At 41.6% G+C, this 17,133-nt stretch overlaps 1 protein-coding gene across 1 annotated transcript; it reads right to left on the reverse strand.

The window, feature by feature from the left end:
- Positions 1-1,193: 1,193 nt before the first annotated feature.
- On the reverse strand, positions 1,194-5,539 carry TM4SF4 (transmembrane 4 L six family member 4). The gene is made up of 5 exons (XM_074153365.1): positions 5,366-5,539; positions 5,007-5,096; positions 2,733-2,866; positions 1,495-1,684; positions 1,194-1,211 (listed from the first exon to the last, which is right to left on the reverse strand). The coding sequence occupies exons 1-5, from the start codon at positions 5,537-5,539 to the stop codon at positions 1,194-1,196; spliced, it is 606 nt and encodes a 201-aa protein (XP_074009466.1).
- Positions 5,540-17,133: the final 11,594 nt, after the last annotated feature.

A 17,133-nucleotide genomic window follows, 5' to 3' on the forward strand; every position in this document is an offset into this window, starting at 1 on the left:
AAATATACTAATGCTCTTCAGGCTAAATAAAAAGACAACTGAGAGGAGACATGAGAGAATCTATAAATTAGGTATCACAGGGAAGGGGGGATAGGACTGGTTGTGTACTCTTTCTTGTAGGCAAGAACTAGGAGGCATTGCACAAAAGGAGCACGTGGCAGGGTCAGAACAAAGAAGGTTCTTCCCACAACATGAAGTTAGACTGTGGAAGGCATATTGTGATCCAAGAAAAAACTGGACAGCTTCGTGGAGAAGGAATCCCTCAAGAAGAGTGAAATGCAGAGGTAGAACCTTTGGCTCAGGAGGTCCCTGGAGTACAACAAATTGTAGGCTGGGAAGGTCTCTCTACAAGCCTTCCCTGTTCTACTTTCTGTTTTAGGTTTCATCTTCTACAGCCCTACTGTGTTGTTACATTCTGTTTGGTGAGGGTGACTGCAGGAAAATTGATTACAGATGAATAGAGAAGCCAGACTCCCATCGTGCTGAGAAATGGCTGTGAATTAGCCTTTCTCACAAAATTCCTGGTGTAGAACAGGGTATTGTGGTGTCCAAGATGACTCGTAACACCTCAGACTAGGCATCCGCAGCACTCTATGCTGTTACTGTTCCTTTGACCCTCCACTTACCTGCACAGCAGTGCTCCTGAATGCACCCATCTGTCAGGCACAGTCAAGAGAAGAGACCTCACCCTGAGATCCATGAATCTCTTCCGTAACAGAGACTCTTTGTAGAGAGCATTTAAATCATAACAGGTCTAGAAGAGAGAAGTCCTCACTTTTCCACCTAATGTAAACTCATATGCAAAAAAAGTTAGGCTTGTGATATTTCCGTGTGATAAACCTCCAAAGAAAATAGACACAGCTACTTTACAACTGAGCTTGTACCAGCAGCATTTGGCAATCCCCAGTTGGAAAGCTGACTTAGGAGAGAAAATATTTTGCCTGAGAATACCCTCTTTTTCAAAGGGAACTGTTTTACAAAATAAATATGAATGTGAGAGTTGTATTTCATTTATTTTATTCCATGATGAGGGGTTTCAGGAAGGCTAGAAAGGGAGTCAGGGCTTCATAACGTTAGTGGGGGGGAAGTGCCCTTCATTCTCATCTTCTTAGGCAGAGACGATGCATTGTAGGGCTGCTTTATGGAATGGTTGCAAAAGGGAGCCTGCCAAGCGAAGGGAATATTCATATTCTTTAGACAGTTCCATCTCCCTGGAAGAATAAAAATATGGAGGTAATTTAGTGACTACTATTCCTGTGCCTTTCAAAGGTTTTTATTTTTTCCCAGTGGCTATGGGAAGCTGTCAGATAAACACCATAATGTGGGCTGAGATCATATTTTCAGCACCTGACAACGCTGTAGGGTTTCAGTTGTACTTTAGAAATCATAAGCACGGTACTGAATGAAGGCTAGTTTAGTTTGTCAGCTAGTCAGGTGTATAATGTAACTGTCATTAATACACAAAATAATGAAAGAAAACCATCAGATGCTCACCCCACAGCATCCGCAACATTTGCAGTCCCCGCAGATTGTTCCAAAGAGGCCGTTCACCACCTGAATGCTGCAGAGCACTGCCTGGATCCCACTCATGACAAGCAGCAAGGAGAAGAGGGTCAGGTTCCATGGGACAATGTTTTCGGGTGACTGACACTTGCTCCACAATGTGTGGTTACTGAGGTAGTCCCTGGAGGGGGGGAAACAAAACAGTTACGAAGATGCTGTTAGCTCGTGGGGAGGGGGGGTGTGTCTGTCACGGCTGACAAGTTGTCGCTGCTGTGATGCTCTGCTAGCTTCAGTACTGCAAGAGAGACTTCCCATTATCACACTGGTACTACTTCTCGAGAACGCGATCCTGTTTGAGTTTCTAGATCGATTGAAGCAATTGCTTTGAAAAGCCAAGGCACCAGAAGGGAACAGTCAGAGGCGAGTACGCGTTAGCTACAATTGAACAGTTTCTGGTATTTTGGGAAGAAGATGACTGAACATCCGTTTGGCCAAGCATGCGCTAAGCGGGTGTTCATCTGTGCCAATATCTTCTGGTGAAGGCATTTTTGTTACTGATGGTTGGTGCTCTGCTGGATGGAGCGGTTCTGATGCTGGGTGGTATGTCATACACTCGCCAAGTGCACCCCCCCAACCAATGACAGTGCTCCCAAGGTGCTGCACCCGTTGTCGACTTGTCCTGCTCTTCTTGGTGACATGTCGCACCCTGTTTCCAGTTGGGCCTTTGCTGGCTTCAGCCCTGAGCAATGGGATCACCCAGGTTTCATGTCCTTCACACCGCCTCTCCGGAAGTGGTAAATATACATGACAGCAAACATGTTTGAGTTGCAGTGTGAGGAACAGACAACTTACAAATTCCATAACCAAGATGAAGTGACATGTAGATACTAATTATTTGAATACCATCAAATTTTGCAAAAAGATGTTACTGCTATTGTCTGGGTGGAATTTATCCCCGTACGCTGCCTATCATCCCAAGAATAACCTAGAAGGCTGTGCATTTCTCTATTGGTTCCTTTGAAACTCGGTAGGTTTGATTGTACTTGCTAGTCTTTACATCTATGCTCTTGAACCTTATTCTGTATTGCTATGCATTGCTGGTTCTTCTAAGAGCTTCTGTGTTTCAGGCAAACTGTAAAATTCCCATTTTTAGACAATGGATTTGGAAGTTAAATCATATCACAAAGTTTAAACGTGTATAATTTTTTTTTCTGTTTGGCTTGTCTTACCCATCGTGGAAAGGATAGGTCCAACCTGTTCCAGTGTCACATTTAGGGCCTTTGTTGATGGCTACTGCTGACAAAACAAAGCAGTATCCAGCTCCCAGAAGTCCAACTGCAGCAAATATTATAGAAGAAAACATCTGATGAAGAGAAAATTAATGTTATTTTTGTTCTCATTCAAACAAGGAAATGTAGCCGATTAATGTGAATGTACGTTCCCTAAATTCAGCTCTTAACAGTCAAAATAGTCAACTCCTGAACAGCTAAAATATATTAGTTTGCAATTACATAGTAAATGTATAAGGTGTACCTGCACTGATATTTAGAAGCTTTAAAAGAATTAGCACCATTTGCCTGAAGACGAAAGCATCGATGCTGACACAGTAGGTGGCACTCCTCCCCTTTGGACAGTATTTGTCCACTAGACTTGTTCAAGGTCCTGTGTTTCACTGGAATGGATGGCTTTCTCGAGACTGTAAGCAAGACTAAGTCTTGGACCACTCAAGGCATTAAAAAAAATTCTACAGAACTCTTTACAAGTTACCTTTGGTATCTTGGTCATACTGGGACCAAGTAATTGTATTTTTTTTTTCTTCCTGAGTCTCCCAGGAGGAGGTTTCATATTAGTGTACTTTGTTTCCTCACAGGTATTTGTCATCGTTAGCTCTAACAGTGCAATTGGAATGGCGTGGAAAGGATGTCTTTATTTTTCCGACTTCCCATTACAGCATTTTCACATACTCTAATATGTAAGTCAGTCATGCAAAAAACTTATGCCCTGCTTGAGTTCTGAAGCACTTGTAGCTGTAATAGTTTGTAGGTAGAGGTAGTTATTGGATCAAAGTGATACAGGCAAAAGAAGAAAAGAAACGTGATGTCAGGTCTGTGAGCTTTTGTTCAGACCTCATCACGAGACTCTAGCCTTCAGTGTTGACATGCATTTTTATGTTGATATATCTAATGGGACTAACTTAAACATTATGTTTATGTAGTAGACATTATAATAATGGTGTTTCTGCTAACGTACAAGAACAAATTCATTTCTCGGTCATGCTGTGGTAAGGCCACTCCGACTTTTTTAGTACGGTGTACTTAGTACTTATGACTGTATTAATAATCCCAGCCTCTCAGCCAGCTAAGATGAGTTGTCACCAGGGACGGCACGGCAGGAGGTGGGTCACTTGGTGGGCAGCACCACACACGCACAGTTCAGCTTTCATATGCCACCAGGAGCCCAGGCAGCAGCGCTCACAGCCAGTGGGTCATCCCTGGTGGGTCACCCCCAGGTAAAACCATGCCCCCAGTTCTGGTGCCTTATAGTGCAAAACGGCAGTAGTTCGGTAGTTGCTGAACTAAGCTATGTTCACTGCCAACAGAAAATTGTTAATACAGTGTGTTGAAGAGAAATATGTGGGCCTATTTCCCCCCACTGCCCCCAACGTTCCACCTGCTTTGTTGGGATTGCATGAAGACAGCCATCAAAGAGAGGGGATTTAGGGAAGGCTCCTTGTTAACCTCACAGCCATGATTCTTTCCCAATTTGTTTTTTTCCTTTTTATTTCAATTGAAAACCTGTTCCTTTCTAAAAAAAGTGTAATGACCTACTTGAGCCAAACAATCTATTTCAAAAGGACAGACCTTCCTAGTAGAAATATATTTTTTTTTTCTAATCTCATTTTTAAACTAAAATGCTTGAAATGTTTGCTAATGTCTGAAAGTATCCATTTGAAACTCTTCACTTCAGTGTGAAAGGAAGCTATAAATTCTAAGTGGAGCCTGGTCTACCTGGCTTTGATTAGGAGGTTGGATTTGGTGACCTGCCGAGGTCTCTTCCTACCTGAAATTTCCTATGAACCTCTGAGATACTCACAGCCCATTGTGTGCGTCTGCAATGAGTTGGGAATGTAGTGCCCAACTGTCAGAATAATTTTAAAAACTGTCAACAAAAAATGGCTAAAGAGATCTTTTACACTCTGCAAAACAAAGTGCAGATGTGTCAGAAATTTAGTTTTAATTGTGAAAGCAACCACAAGTATCTTGTGACAGCAAAATACAATAAGGCAGAACAGTTGTGATACTTGTGGCACAACATCAGAGGCATAGTACAATTTTTACAGCCTGATATTTCTACCTTCCAGCACTCAGACAAGTGGCAAGACTTTGTGTCCTACGCTCTGGGCAGCATCCGTCTAGTCTCTCAGTGACCATGAGCAGAAGATACATATATTGTACCGGTAATGATTTAGCTTTTACTTTTTTGCCATGTTTCCTCTCACTTACCGCAAACCTCTTTCCACAGCTCTCATTCCCACAGCATCCACAGCAATCATTATTCTTAAGGCCCAAAAATACCAAGGCAGGAAAGATCATCTACCAATAACAGAAATACAGTTTGAATCGGGATGAAATCAAATTACACTTGCTTTTAAATATAACAGTTCTATGTCTTTTTTTTTTTTTTTCTTATCACTAAATTAAGTTACTTATTGCAAAACTGTTGGATGACTTGTAACGTATTTGTTTACTCTAAAAGAATTTGCAGTGTTGGAACCTGCATTTGAGGTACTGAGGAAACTCAGCAACGCAAAGTCATGGTGTGGGTGGGGGGAAGGTGGGAATGTCTGAATTTGTGTACTCACCAATACACCAGATCCCAAGATCCCTCCGAAGTACCAAACCTCATCTGTAATGTGCAGATTGTTTTCAACCACTTTTCCTCCAGGGAAAAACAACAAGATGTTAGCGAGGGTACATAGCACAGCCAGGGGGATAAGAGTGGTTCCCAGGCACTTGGCACAACCTCCCGTGCACATGCTTGTTTAAAGAAATGCCAAACAATTAAAGGCAGAGGAAAAATCTGTCAGATGTTCTCAGAGCCGTTTTACAAAAAGGAGCTTCTCGGTGTACTTTACAAAATCCAGTTTCTGCTGTGCCGTTAGAGGAGCTGAGCCTGTAGAATGCTCCCTTCAGGGTTGTTGCTGCAACTGATCAGAAAAGCAGTGTGCTGGTTATTTATATGTTCTCGCAGCCGTGATGTCAATTTTTTGAACGTCCGTAAATGAAGTTACGTTCAGTGCAGCCTCTCGTTTTACTATGACAACCAATAACCCCTGTTAATATTTTACTAACGACGATGAGACACTTAATTATCTGGGCTTAGGTCATGGGTAGATATGTTTTTTAGTTCTGGATCATCATTTTTACAACACATGGTCCTTCTTTGCACTACAAAATACTTCTTTGTACAGACTGACATGAAAACACAGAATGAATCAGCTGATGTTGGTAACGGCTGTGTGCAATGGAAAAGTTCTACTGAATTTTCTTTTCTTTGCGAAAGTTGAGCTAGTCACTTGTTATTTGGAAGCACTCAGACAATTTATAGATTTGCAATTGGCAGTGAATTATTCTGGAGGCAGTGCTTTGCACCTGGTATCTCTGAATAAATGCGAACGATCAAAAAAAGTTTCAGTGGACTTGCTCCTTCAGTTGTGTCATTTTGTGTTCTCCCAGGGTAATGTGTTCTATCAAAGTCCAGCGTTTCATCTGCGCTCGGGCAAAATTTCCACTTAAAATGACACTGCACAGACTCCTGAGCCTCACTGGCTTAGCATGCGACATTCTGTTCAAGCAAGCGCCTCTTTTTTAAAGCAGGCTCTGCAGCTTTTGAGCAGATACTGGATACCTTCTCTTTCATATCTGGACTTGGTGTATTGTCCTGTACAACTTGTGTTAGGATGATTTTCACACCAATCTTCATTCCTAGCAAATACTGGTAGATGCAATTCCATTGCCGTCCCTGTGTGGACATGAGAATTCCGTGTATTTTGAGATGGACAACAGTTTCCACTTTGCTCAGGAAATTTTCCTTCAAATTTGAAATAAGCCTTCCTTTAAAGACATTTGAGGCTTTGTTTTGATCCATATAGTGGATTTCTGCTGCATCTTCAAAGACAGGCAGCCCAGAAGCATCTAAAATTTTACCATTTACAACCACAGAATCACATGAAGTACGTGATCTTAAACTGTGCAAAGCTGTCTTGGAGTGCCCAGAACTATGGCTTCAGGTTATGTGGCAATGCTGAATAATCTGGGTTTTGCAGCCTCTATCCTTATAGAAATGACATAGCTGAAAGAAATCCAAGTCAGTGTTCATGTAGAGTAATTCCCTGATCTGGTTCATCACGAGCCATGCCGACAATTGTGCGGATACAAGGGAGCTGGTAGAGCGGGGACAGGGACACCTTGAGCCACCACTGATGCTCAGAAATGTATTTGGAACGAGAGCCTGGGCCTGTCAGCTTCAGGCTTCTCTGCAGAAGCAGAAGGATTTAAAGCAGTTTTACCAGACTGGAGGGCCAGACCTAATGTTTTTTTAGGCAAATATCTTATAAGGTGACAGTAGTAATACTAGAAATCTTATTTAAGTATATATGCAATTTTTGTAGTTGTGAAGTACAACTGGAAGGGTTGTCGGCTTGTGAGAGGGCTCTCAAATGCCTTTTTTTCCTGAAGGTACCAATAGGATTGAACACAGAGTGGTACTGTCTCTGGCAGATAGTGTGTTTGGGGTTCTGCTGTAAAATAGGAATCAAACTTAAAGAAAATTAGTTAGTACTAATTTAGGTGTGGCACTGGGTACACTCCCATTGTTCTCAATAGCTAACTTCAGGAAGAAAGGGTCATGGTCTTGCTTTTTTGATTAAAAGATAAAACTATGAATCCCATTTTCATGTCAGACTTAAGACTGTATTTTTGAGCTTCATGTTTACTTTAGGGAGCCTGCTCTCAGAATGAGAAAGTTATCACAGTAGAAAATAATCTTTGCAGGTAAAAAAAGCAGCTCACTTATTTACTGTGCACTCACTTGACCTTGAGTGGAGCAATCTCTACAAAAAAAATCTTACTTTTGCCAAAATGTTCTTTTCTATATTTTGGGAACCAACTGGGAAAACGCTAAAGGCTCTCAGGTTCTTTGATGGGCTCATTGATAATCACATCTTTCTGGTATGTCTATTATTGATTTAATCTAGTTGGACTAGATGATCTTTATGGTCCCTTCCAACTCTAAAAATTCAGTGAAATTCAGTGAAATCAAAATAAGCATTTGCACAGATCATGGGAAGTTGGAAATGCTGTCTGAAAGTTTTTATTATTGAGAATTTATGGAGGTCTCAATAGCAGTCACTAAAACAGCTTTTAAAGGCTTGGGGGGGTTAAAATCATGCTTCATTTACAGAAAGACCACTAAGGAAAAATAACACTGTGATTCAGATGCCTGTGCAATATATGCCAACTTCTCCGTTAAGAAGTCCCTCTGGAGTATGTGTCTCAGAACAACGCTGTGAGAAAAGACTATGGTGCGAGAAACAAACAAAAAAGTAAACTGGAATGAGGTCAAATTGTGTAAGAGCAAAGGAACTAACTTATTTTTGTGTGGTGATACTGAATTTTTCAAATGAGCCCCAGATGCTCGTAGAAAAGATGGGAGATCAAAAGCCAGTGGGGCTGGCAATGATGTTGATGTCCCCAAATCATCTCTGGTTGGAGATGTTGGGTAGATGAGATTTATTGACTAAAATAGTAAGTAGAGCCAAATGAATAAATCTGTCTCACCATTTACCTTTATCTAACCTTGTCTGGGTATGACAACTTAAGGAACAGTATTTTGACATAATTTGTGAATGATTTAAGACGGATGGAAGTAGGCGTTCTTGGTCTGAAGTATCAAGCTATCAAGTCTGAGTGATAACATGGGTAATGGATCTGAATTATTTGGCTCCTATTGCCAGGAAGCAATGCTTTACAGCAGTACGATGGCTGTATTTAGCTTCTCTTCCTGTTTTATGCTCCGTAGAAGACTCCGCTTCAGTATTCTGGAAATCCAGCTGAAAAGCTACAGGGTAGTCAGTAAATAGACTGCTAGTCTCCTCTGGCCCCAATATCTAAGAAAATCGCAATGAAGCTAGTAAGCTGTTACGTAGAAAGTTTATACGTTGCATGACTTGTGGCTCTCTTCTCAAAGGTTAGTGGTACTGCAACAAGGTCACTCAGTGTCGCTATTACTGATTATGTTCTCTGATAAGTGTGAAAACCATTATGATGAGGTGAAAATGTCAGTGTTGGTCAGAAGATGCAGAACCTGGGGCGGGGAATAGGAAAATAAGACATACCTAAACTAGATAAAAGTTTTTGGAGGTTATCCCCTTTTATCTCATTTGGGATTTTTAATTCTTAACTTACAAAACACCAGTAAAAATCTAAGACATTGAAAAAGCCTAGAAGGTGGGACGATATTTATAAAAATAAGTGAAGCACCATGTGGGGACTACAATAAGTCCTAGAATCACTAGAACTGCAGAATGTTGACATCATCTCTTTGCCCTTTTAAAACAGGGGGTGGGGGAAATAGTGATGGGGTCAAATCCATCTCTTTTCCACCCGGACTTATCTAGAACCATGTAATTGATCTCAGTAGAAATAGAATGGGTCCACGTAGGGATGCATTTCACATCAGAGTACGTCAGATCTACACTTCAGTCCTATTCAGCTTGTGAAACACAGTTAAGATGGCCCATTTATAAAAACACCAAGGTAGGAATTTTTGCTCTTGTAGGTAGCATGTCCTCTTGTTTTATGATCTGCCTGCTGTATACTGACTTCGTACAGTGATGCTGCACTTTGGCATGAAAGACCTTTTATAAATCACATACCTCAAAGAGAGGTGAACATTTTATCATTCATTTAGCTACATGCATGTGACATACCTTTGTTGTTCATTCAGCTACAGCACATGGAGTTTTCCAACTGAACTCTGTGGAAGTTTTCATGTCTAACAGTGGCATTAACAGGTCCATAAAATTTGCCATTAAGCTCAGTTCAGTGGCAGTACCTCTCACGTGGCTTTCTGCCTTTAGCAAGAACCTGAATCAAAAGGTCTGCAAGAGGCAACATTCTGTTGGATACATACATATTAGAGAATAAAGACAGTTGGGTTTTTTGATTGTTAACTAGTTGATAGGTTAATTCTGTTGCAATTGCATGTTCATAGTCCAGATTCTTCTTACATGTCATTAGGTGGTTCTGTAATTGAAATAGTAGATAAACCAGCTGACACAAAGATGAGACATTATAGACTGATAAAAATACGCATCCATAAATCTGAAAAAGTTTTTGGATTGCAGCAGAATGAGAAACACCTGTCTATTGATGTTATGCCTGTAGAAACAAAGGTGGAATAAATTGCCCTGTTTAACAGGAGGTTGGGAGCTTTATGCAGCAGTATACAGGGAACTGTATCCTGTGTACTACAGATACAGCAGAGAGAACAGCAGTGATATGACTTAAATGCAAAGAACTAATAGCAAAGATACCATGGTGTCCATCTTATATTCTACTAATCAAGAAATAATCCAAAAAAGTCCTAATGAAACCCAGCTTTTATCCCATTCCTTATGCTGTCACAGCCTCTGCCATTTCTCCTTTAACTTTTTTCCAGTTCTGCAAGGAATCTCCATCATCTAAGTGACACACAAATGAAACGTCGTAGCTTTAAATCCTGGGTGGAAGGAACACTGCCAAGAGTTATAATCAATATTGAAGGAGGAGATGACAGTATCACCCTCTATACCTGTCATACACCTTCTCTCTCACTAGCGTAAAATGTTAATAACAATAAAATCAAACTCTAAACTGCAGTTTTGAACGATCCACCTGAGCACTGTAAAATGAGGTTAGCAGACCAATTAGTAATGTGGAAGGGAACCTGGTTCACAGTTTGTTTAGTGCTGGAGGTGCCATGGACAGAATGTTATCCTTCACTGTTGCTGTATGACTATTGCTTACACAAGACACCGCGGGTCCCACCTTTCAAAAAATAGTGAGTGACTGAATACATGGTGTGGTTCCCATCAGCTCCATACCTCTGGCACCAGGAATTCTCATGGCACTAGGAAACTAAGAACTTATTTAAACAACTCCCCTTCCCTTAAAGAGTATCAGAAGCCCCTGGGATGATGCTAGATACTCTCTCTACTCTTTAGTTGATCTTTTCTCTGGCAGACTATTCTGTACTCGATGATCTCAAAGGTCCCTTCCAACCATGAAGATTCTGTGTAGATGACTTGCTAGAGATCAGAAACCCGCAGACTTTTTCTATTGGACTGTGCCACAGAGTATGTTTCTCTGTATTTGGGGTTAAAATGTTGATTTTATATTTATTTTGTGATTTCTGGAAACTGTGCTACGTGATGCAAGACTGCAGGAAAGAGTGAATTATAAATGCTCTGTTTTTTAATTGCCTTCTTCACCGAAACATTAGATCATGTGAAACCCTGTCGAGAAGGACTTGGGGGTACTGGTGGATGAAAAGCTGGATGTGAGCCGGCAATGCGCGCTTGCAGCCCAGAAAGCCAGCCACATCCTGGGCTGCATCCCCAGCAGCGTGGCCAGCAGGTCGAGGGAGGGAATTAGTAAGACGAATTTTGGCTGGCTTCCCAAGTTTGTATATAATGCAACATGAATGAAGTCCACAGGTTCTTGGTGGGAAGAGCAGATCTAGTAGAATAGCCTGGACAGTGACAGTGGTTTTCCCCAGTGGACTGGAAGATCCCTGTCAAGCATGGTGCACTCAGTGCTGTTGGCACAGACGGTTTTAGGAGGAGCCTGTAATTGATGATTCACTGAACAGTTTCTGGGAGTTGTGCTGTATTATTTTTCTTACTGTGTCATTGTGGTGCCTCTCTTAGTCATTTTGCTAGGAGTAGTGGAGGCTGTGGACAACATAAGCTGTTTGGTATGCGTTTGGAAAGCATGACCCTTTACATCCCACTCTGCTCAGCTGCTGGCCATGTGCTGCTTTGGCCTGTGTCCTATCTAACCGGGGAGCTGGATCTACCTGTCCTCCTCCTCATGGAACAGACGCTGCTGGAGACGTTGCCACTGATTGTTAGTTGGGCCCCTCAAGGAGAGAGGAGCCTCTGGTCCCACGTGTGTGAAAGCAACATGTGCATGACCACTGAGGAGAGCATTTTGAAAGGTACATGCTCATAAATTTAGCATTTCATTCCAAGAACGACAGCTATTACGCAACAGAAAAGCAGACAGAGAAACAAATGAAGAAGTCCTGACTGACAGCACAATCTTCATATGGTGTTCATTAGGATGTCAGAGTTAGGCCAAAATAAGCAGCTTTCATGGCTTTCTACAGCCTGCTATTGCTTCTGTGGCAAAGATTCACAACTTGAAAACCCTCCGTACTTCACCTGATATGTTAAATAGACTTTCATGGCATTCCCAGTGGGTAGAAAGCATCTGTAGTTTGGCTCCCAGTTGTACCATAGTGACTCAGCAACAGGCATAGGGGAAATGTTGGCTGTAGCTGGAACAAAAATCTTGCTTATTTTTTTTCCCCCTTCCCTATCATACTAGAATGTGGCTTTTTTTGCAGCTGTGAATCCTGGCTTGCAGTAAGAGGAAAAGGTTTAAATTGTGTTGCATCCAGCACCCTGCCATCCCGATTTACTTAAAGTGGCTCGAAGGCAGATGCTTCTACCAGGCTCTTGCCAGGCTTTCAAGCTGAGTTTCTCATCAGTCCTGCTTTTTCCCTCTCACTCCATTTTCAGTGCCACGGAAGGGTATCCAGACTCCTCCAGTCAACTACATTCTTATTTATGCGTGATCTTTTTAAACTACTGCCAACCTTCATGTGAGGGTTTAAGTTACATCGACTTGTCAGCAGGGTTGCCTTAAGGGGCAGTGGTATCCAGCCCGAGGTGGAAAACAAAACTCGGATTGACTCAAGTCTTTTTTCCAGGGAAAAACCAAGTGACTTGCACACTCAGTTCCTCTCAAAAGGGTTCTTCCCTTCCGTTCTAGCTCACATTTTCCAACTCTGGTTATCTATCTGGGAGGAGGACCAGCGAGCCCATTGTCAAGCATTAGCCACAACTGCTTGTCCTAGAATAAATACTCCATTGTGGAGACTCGGAGGGCTGGTGACCAGGGTGGAGCCAGTCTTTGAATGTTGTGTCATCCTGTCCTGTTCAACAGCATTTTCCTAGCAATTCTGGAGTCACGATGGAAGGCACTCCTTTCTGGCATGCTTTGGTAGGTTGTTTCCTCCTCTCCTCATGCTCTAAGTCATAGAGAGTCCATGCTGTGCAGAGAAAGGTGAAATGACATATTTTCCTATGGAAAAACAACAGAAATGGAAGGCCGCTCAGTTTTGGTAGTTTCAGGAGGTTGTAAGCAGTGATGATACCTTATCAATTCTTTGCCTGGTTTCTTAAAACACAAAGAGGAAGCAATCTGCAAACTACGTAGAGGCTGAGAAATGACAGGAACTGATAATTTGATAGATATAAAGGATAAATATTAATGCAGCTACGTGCCCTGTGGCTATATATAAGCTTGCAGAGTGCATGGTAGCTGGTAAATGCAAAAGTTCAGTAATCAGAAGCAGTGATCCTGAAACAGAACCAGGTATAGCATAGATGGTAACCTGAAAACTAGAGTAAATAATCCTGGATGCAGCATACACTAGTTAACCATCCTTTTCTGGGATAGACCCCTGAGATACCACCAGTACTATTACCACAAGAAGTTCCATATTTTTGGTGCCCTGGATTTCTTGCTAATCTTGGTAATCAGATTTTGATTTTGTTCAGACAGATGAACGTGGCTTAACGTGTATTTTGATTTATCTATTCCTTTTTAATTGTAGATAGGTGTGTCTTTATCAGTTCTTGTGTCAATGACTGAACTCATTAGATAGTTATGACCCAAGGTTATAAGTCCTTGCTCTTGTTTATTTGTGGAGCTGCTTCCGCTGGGATATCTGGAGAGAAGTACTGATCCTGCCCCCAATTAGGCCAGGGAGGACTTTGCTACAAATTTATATGTAGGATTGGATTTGCAGTAGCATAGCTGAAACCAGGTCTGTTCAAGCCTCTGCTGCTGCAAGTAAATTTGTGTGTATGTGTGTTTATATGTATCTTATATACATGGTGACACACTGATCTCAAGTAAGCAACGCAGAAGGAGTTCCCTGTATAAAATTCCTCTGGACACACTTAACACGGTGTTGGATTTCTTTTTGTGTTGTGCCATTCCATTGAGGACCGGAGAGAGGCTGGTAAACTGTGGACCAAGTTCCTTTTCTTTGGAGAGAGAACAAAGAAGAATGAACTGAAAAATGTCTCCCTTCCTGTTACCCCAGTCTTCATTGCAGTGAAGGATCGCATTATACAAGCTCTCCTTCGGAGAATACAGGGAAAATCCCCAGCTCTGACACCAGTGTAATGAACCCAGGCAGACAGAGGGGACAGACCTGCTCCTCTTCACTGCTGATTCAGACGGGCCACTCCTGCTCTGTGAAATCCATGGGTACCCCGTGCATATCAGTGAGATGCTAGAAGAGCCAGGCTGCATAAGTGGGGCTGAGTTTGTGCAAAGTAGAAGCCACAATCACACCCTTATCCACAGCCTTGGTATGGGAGAAATTCATTCCCTCTTCACTTCTCTGTCAAACCTGGGCGGTAGCAGTGCGGTCAGGCATGTGAACCCAGAGAAGGGAAGAACGTCTAAGAGAAAACAAGGTATCCTGGGCTTCCCTGTCACAGTGTTTTCCTGTCCCAGCCCTGGCTACCAGACTTCCGCTGGGCTCCGAGGATGGGCTGGTAACACCCACGGTTTCCCTAGTACCTTGCTTGACCTTTGTTCTCTTCCTGACGTTTCTGTTCAGAGTTCTGTGACAGACACGGCTTGGCCAAGGTGGTATTTTAAGTTGCACATTGATATAATTGTGAATACAGGAAAACAAAATATGCTAATGCATATTTTTGAAGAGAAGTGGACTGGAAGGCATGTTAGAACTAAAACAAGCCTGGATCCATGTCCTGTGTGGACATTTCTGGTATCAGTAGCCAGGAGGTGGATAAGACTTCAGCTTCCAAGAAAGATCAAATTAATTAGGTAGGTCCTAGACTGAGTATCTACTACAGGTAGATAATTGCCAGCTTAGAGTGGGAGATTCCTCTGCCTCTTTTGGGAATGGAAATAGGTCATATGAAGAAACTTGAATTTTAATGTCCTATTGCAAGTCAAGTTTTTATTCCGTGACATCACTCTGATATCTGATAGCCTTGTCCTTTCTTATTAGAGAAAAATATTTGAAAAAAAGTTTTGATTTCTATTGGTGTCAGACATATGCTTAAGTTTCTGACATATTCATTTAAAGTGAAATTACACAGAAAATTATTTTACCAATTTTATTTTACCAATTATTTTACCAATTTAATTTGCTCTAACATGCTCTGGGCAATCCTGCTTCAGCAGGGGAGTTGGACTAGATGATCTTTATGGTCCCTTCCAACTCTAAAAATTCAGTGAAATTGGACTTTTACAGCTTTACACTTCTTTGCTCTTTTACTGTTTTGTAGTCATCTTCTGCTACTTTACGTTTTACTCATCCCTGCTGCCCATTCACCAGCTTTCCCGAAAATGCCCTTTTCTACATGGAACATCCTCTGTTAAGGTTTTAATAATGCCATTCCTTCATTCTCCTCGAGGCACACATGGGGACAAAAGTAACTGTCAACCAGTAGCAAAAAGGCGTGTGGCCCTTAAGCAATTTCTGACACTTCTCTGATTTATATTACTTTTAAGTAAGTAAAAATTATGTAACTGTGTATGTAATGCTTCTTTTTACCACTGTTCTGTGTCTTGAGTCTTGTGGTACTTATTTTTATTCCCTTGCAGAAAAGGTGTTTTGTTACATATTAGTCAAAATTGCTTTTTTGTAAACCACGATGTCTGTAGCAGAAAGCAAAGAACTTCAATACTGCTGGGGGTCATCCAAGCACCACTGAGACACTTTTAATAATTAGTACTGAGAACTAAAATTCCACCTGAGGTATTTTCCAAAATAGGAGAACAAAGGAACTATTTCCTTAAGGGTTACCTATTTCGGGGGGGTGGGGGGGAGTGTGTACTTCACAGTTTTGCTATGATTTTTTGTCAAGTCCCCATAATTAAAAAGATCAGAATTATTTACAGAGGTTATGCAGAGTTTACAGTTGCATATTCTTCCTGTCACCATGAATGCTGAAGGGCACAACTGTCTATCAGGCACTGTCATTCTCTTCCTGAGTATAATTTAGGTTTTCTTCTTCCTCTTGACCTTTCGGAAGCAGGCAAACAGGCAAGCGATGCCTGGGAAAGCATGCCAATTTCTTCAAGTTTGAGAAACAGATGAATCTGCCTCATGTTTTTACCAGATGCTTTTGTTCTTCCAGTGGATGAATGGGTTGTCCTGGCTTGCGGGGAGAGCACCACTGGATGCTTGGCTGTCTGTAACTTGTGCAACTTCTTTCTCAGAGTCACCATTTGTTGCTCACTTATCACATGTCTTCAGAGCCCGGTAGTGCTCGTCCTGACTCAGGATGTTTCTGAAGAGTGCAGTGATATACAGTGCGCCTCCATGTGTATTATCCCCACCAAAACCAGTGATCACCTGTCCGAAAGGAGGGTACTTCTCATTACGGATCATAAATTGCTGATTGTGTAGGGAGGCAGACCGAACAAAGACAAGAAGGCTGTCTTTACTGTGGAAGTGGAACTGGATCATTCCTATTTCCATTTTGGATCAAATTTGAGAGACTGTTACAGTTTTGAATTTGCTCAAGTTTAAGAACCGCTGCGGATCATATCTGCCAAGCTTTATGTCTCATGTTCTTGGATGGGATTCTGTACAGCTTTTGATTGACAATCAGAATGCTATTATGTACTGCATTCTTTTTAATCCAGTTAGTGTGAGACTGGGATGCTTAATGCCTCATATTTACCTTACTCATAACTACAAACATGCTTCCAGCTGGCATGTCCATCTCCCATGCTTATTTCACTGGCGGCGTTTGTTAATAATGGGGTCAGAGTCCATGTTTGCACTGCATTTCCTCTTCAGTTGTTTGTTTAACTATCCGCTGCTTGAATTCTGTTCAAAAGAGAGATTTTCATGACCAAATAGTATTTTCTTCCATGCTGAGCTCCTCTGATAGCAAGAATCAAGAAGTTCTAAAGGAAGCATCCAGTTGGAATTTTAGCTTTGGGATGCCTAGAACTCACAATTGTGACTTTTTTCTTTGTTTTTCCAGAATAAATACAATGTTTAATTTTTAGTTACACATTAAGGATCTAGTACCATACCCTGTATATGTATCCATGGTTCTCACTGTCTTCTTTGGGAAGCCTTGTTGGAGAAGAAATGCAGAGTTGTCTTACTAAAATCTTTCTTCATCCACAATTAATAGAGTGCATTGTTTTGCCCAACATGTCTCAAATTGCTGGTGGCTTGACCTTGCAGTCTCTGTTCTTCCTGTTGTCAGCATTAGGCTCTGTAGACTCTTGG

The sequence above is a fragment of the Numenius arquata genome, chromosome 9 (genome assembly GCF_964106895.1).
Source record: "Numenius arquata chromosome 9, bNumArq3.hap1.1, whole genome shotgun sequence".
In the NCBI taxonomy this organism is placed as follows: domain Eukaryota; kingdom Metazoa; phylum Chordata; class Aves; order Charadriiformes; family Scolopacidae; genus Numenius; species Numenius arquata.

What these genes read in the sequence shown, in the direction of transcription:
- TM4SF4 (XM_074153365.1), bottom strand. Translation starts at nt 5,539, where the DNA reads ATGTGCACGGGAGGTTGTGCCAAGTGCCTGGGAACCACTCTTATCCCC. An exon ending in GCTGTGGAAAGAGGTTTGCG is followed by an intron (nt 2,867 to 5,006) that starts GTAAGTGAGAGG and finishes TCTCTTCATCAG; the next exon opens with ATGTTTTCTTCTATAATATT. An exon ending in ACCTATCCTTTCCACGATGG is followed by an intron (nt 1,685 to 2,732) that starts GTAAGACAAGCC and finishes CCCCCCCTCCAG; the next exon opens with GGACTACCTCAGTAACCACA.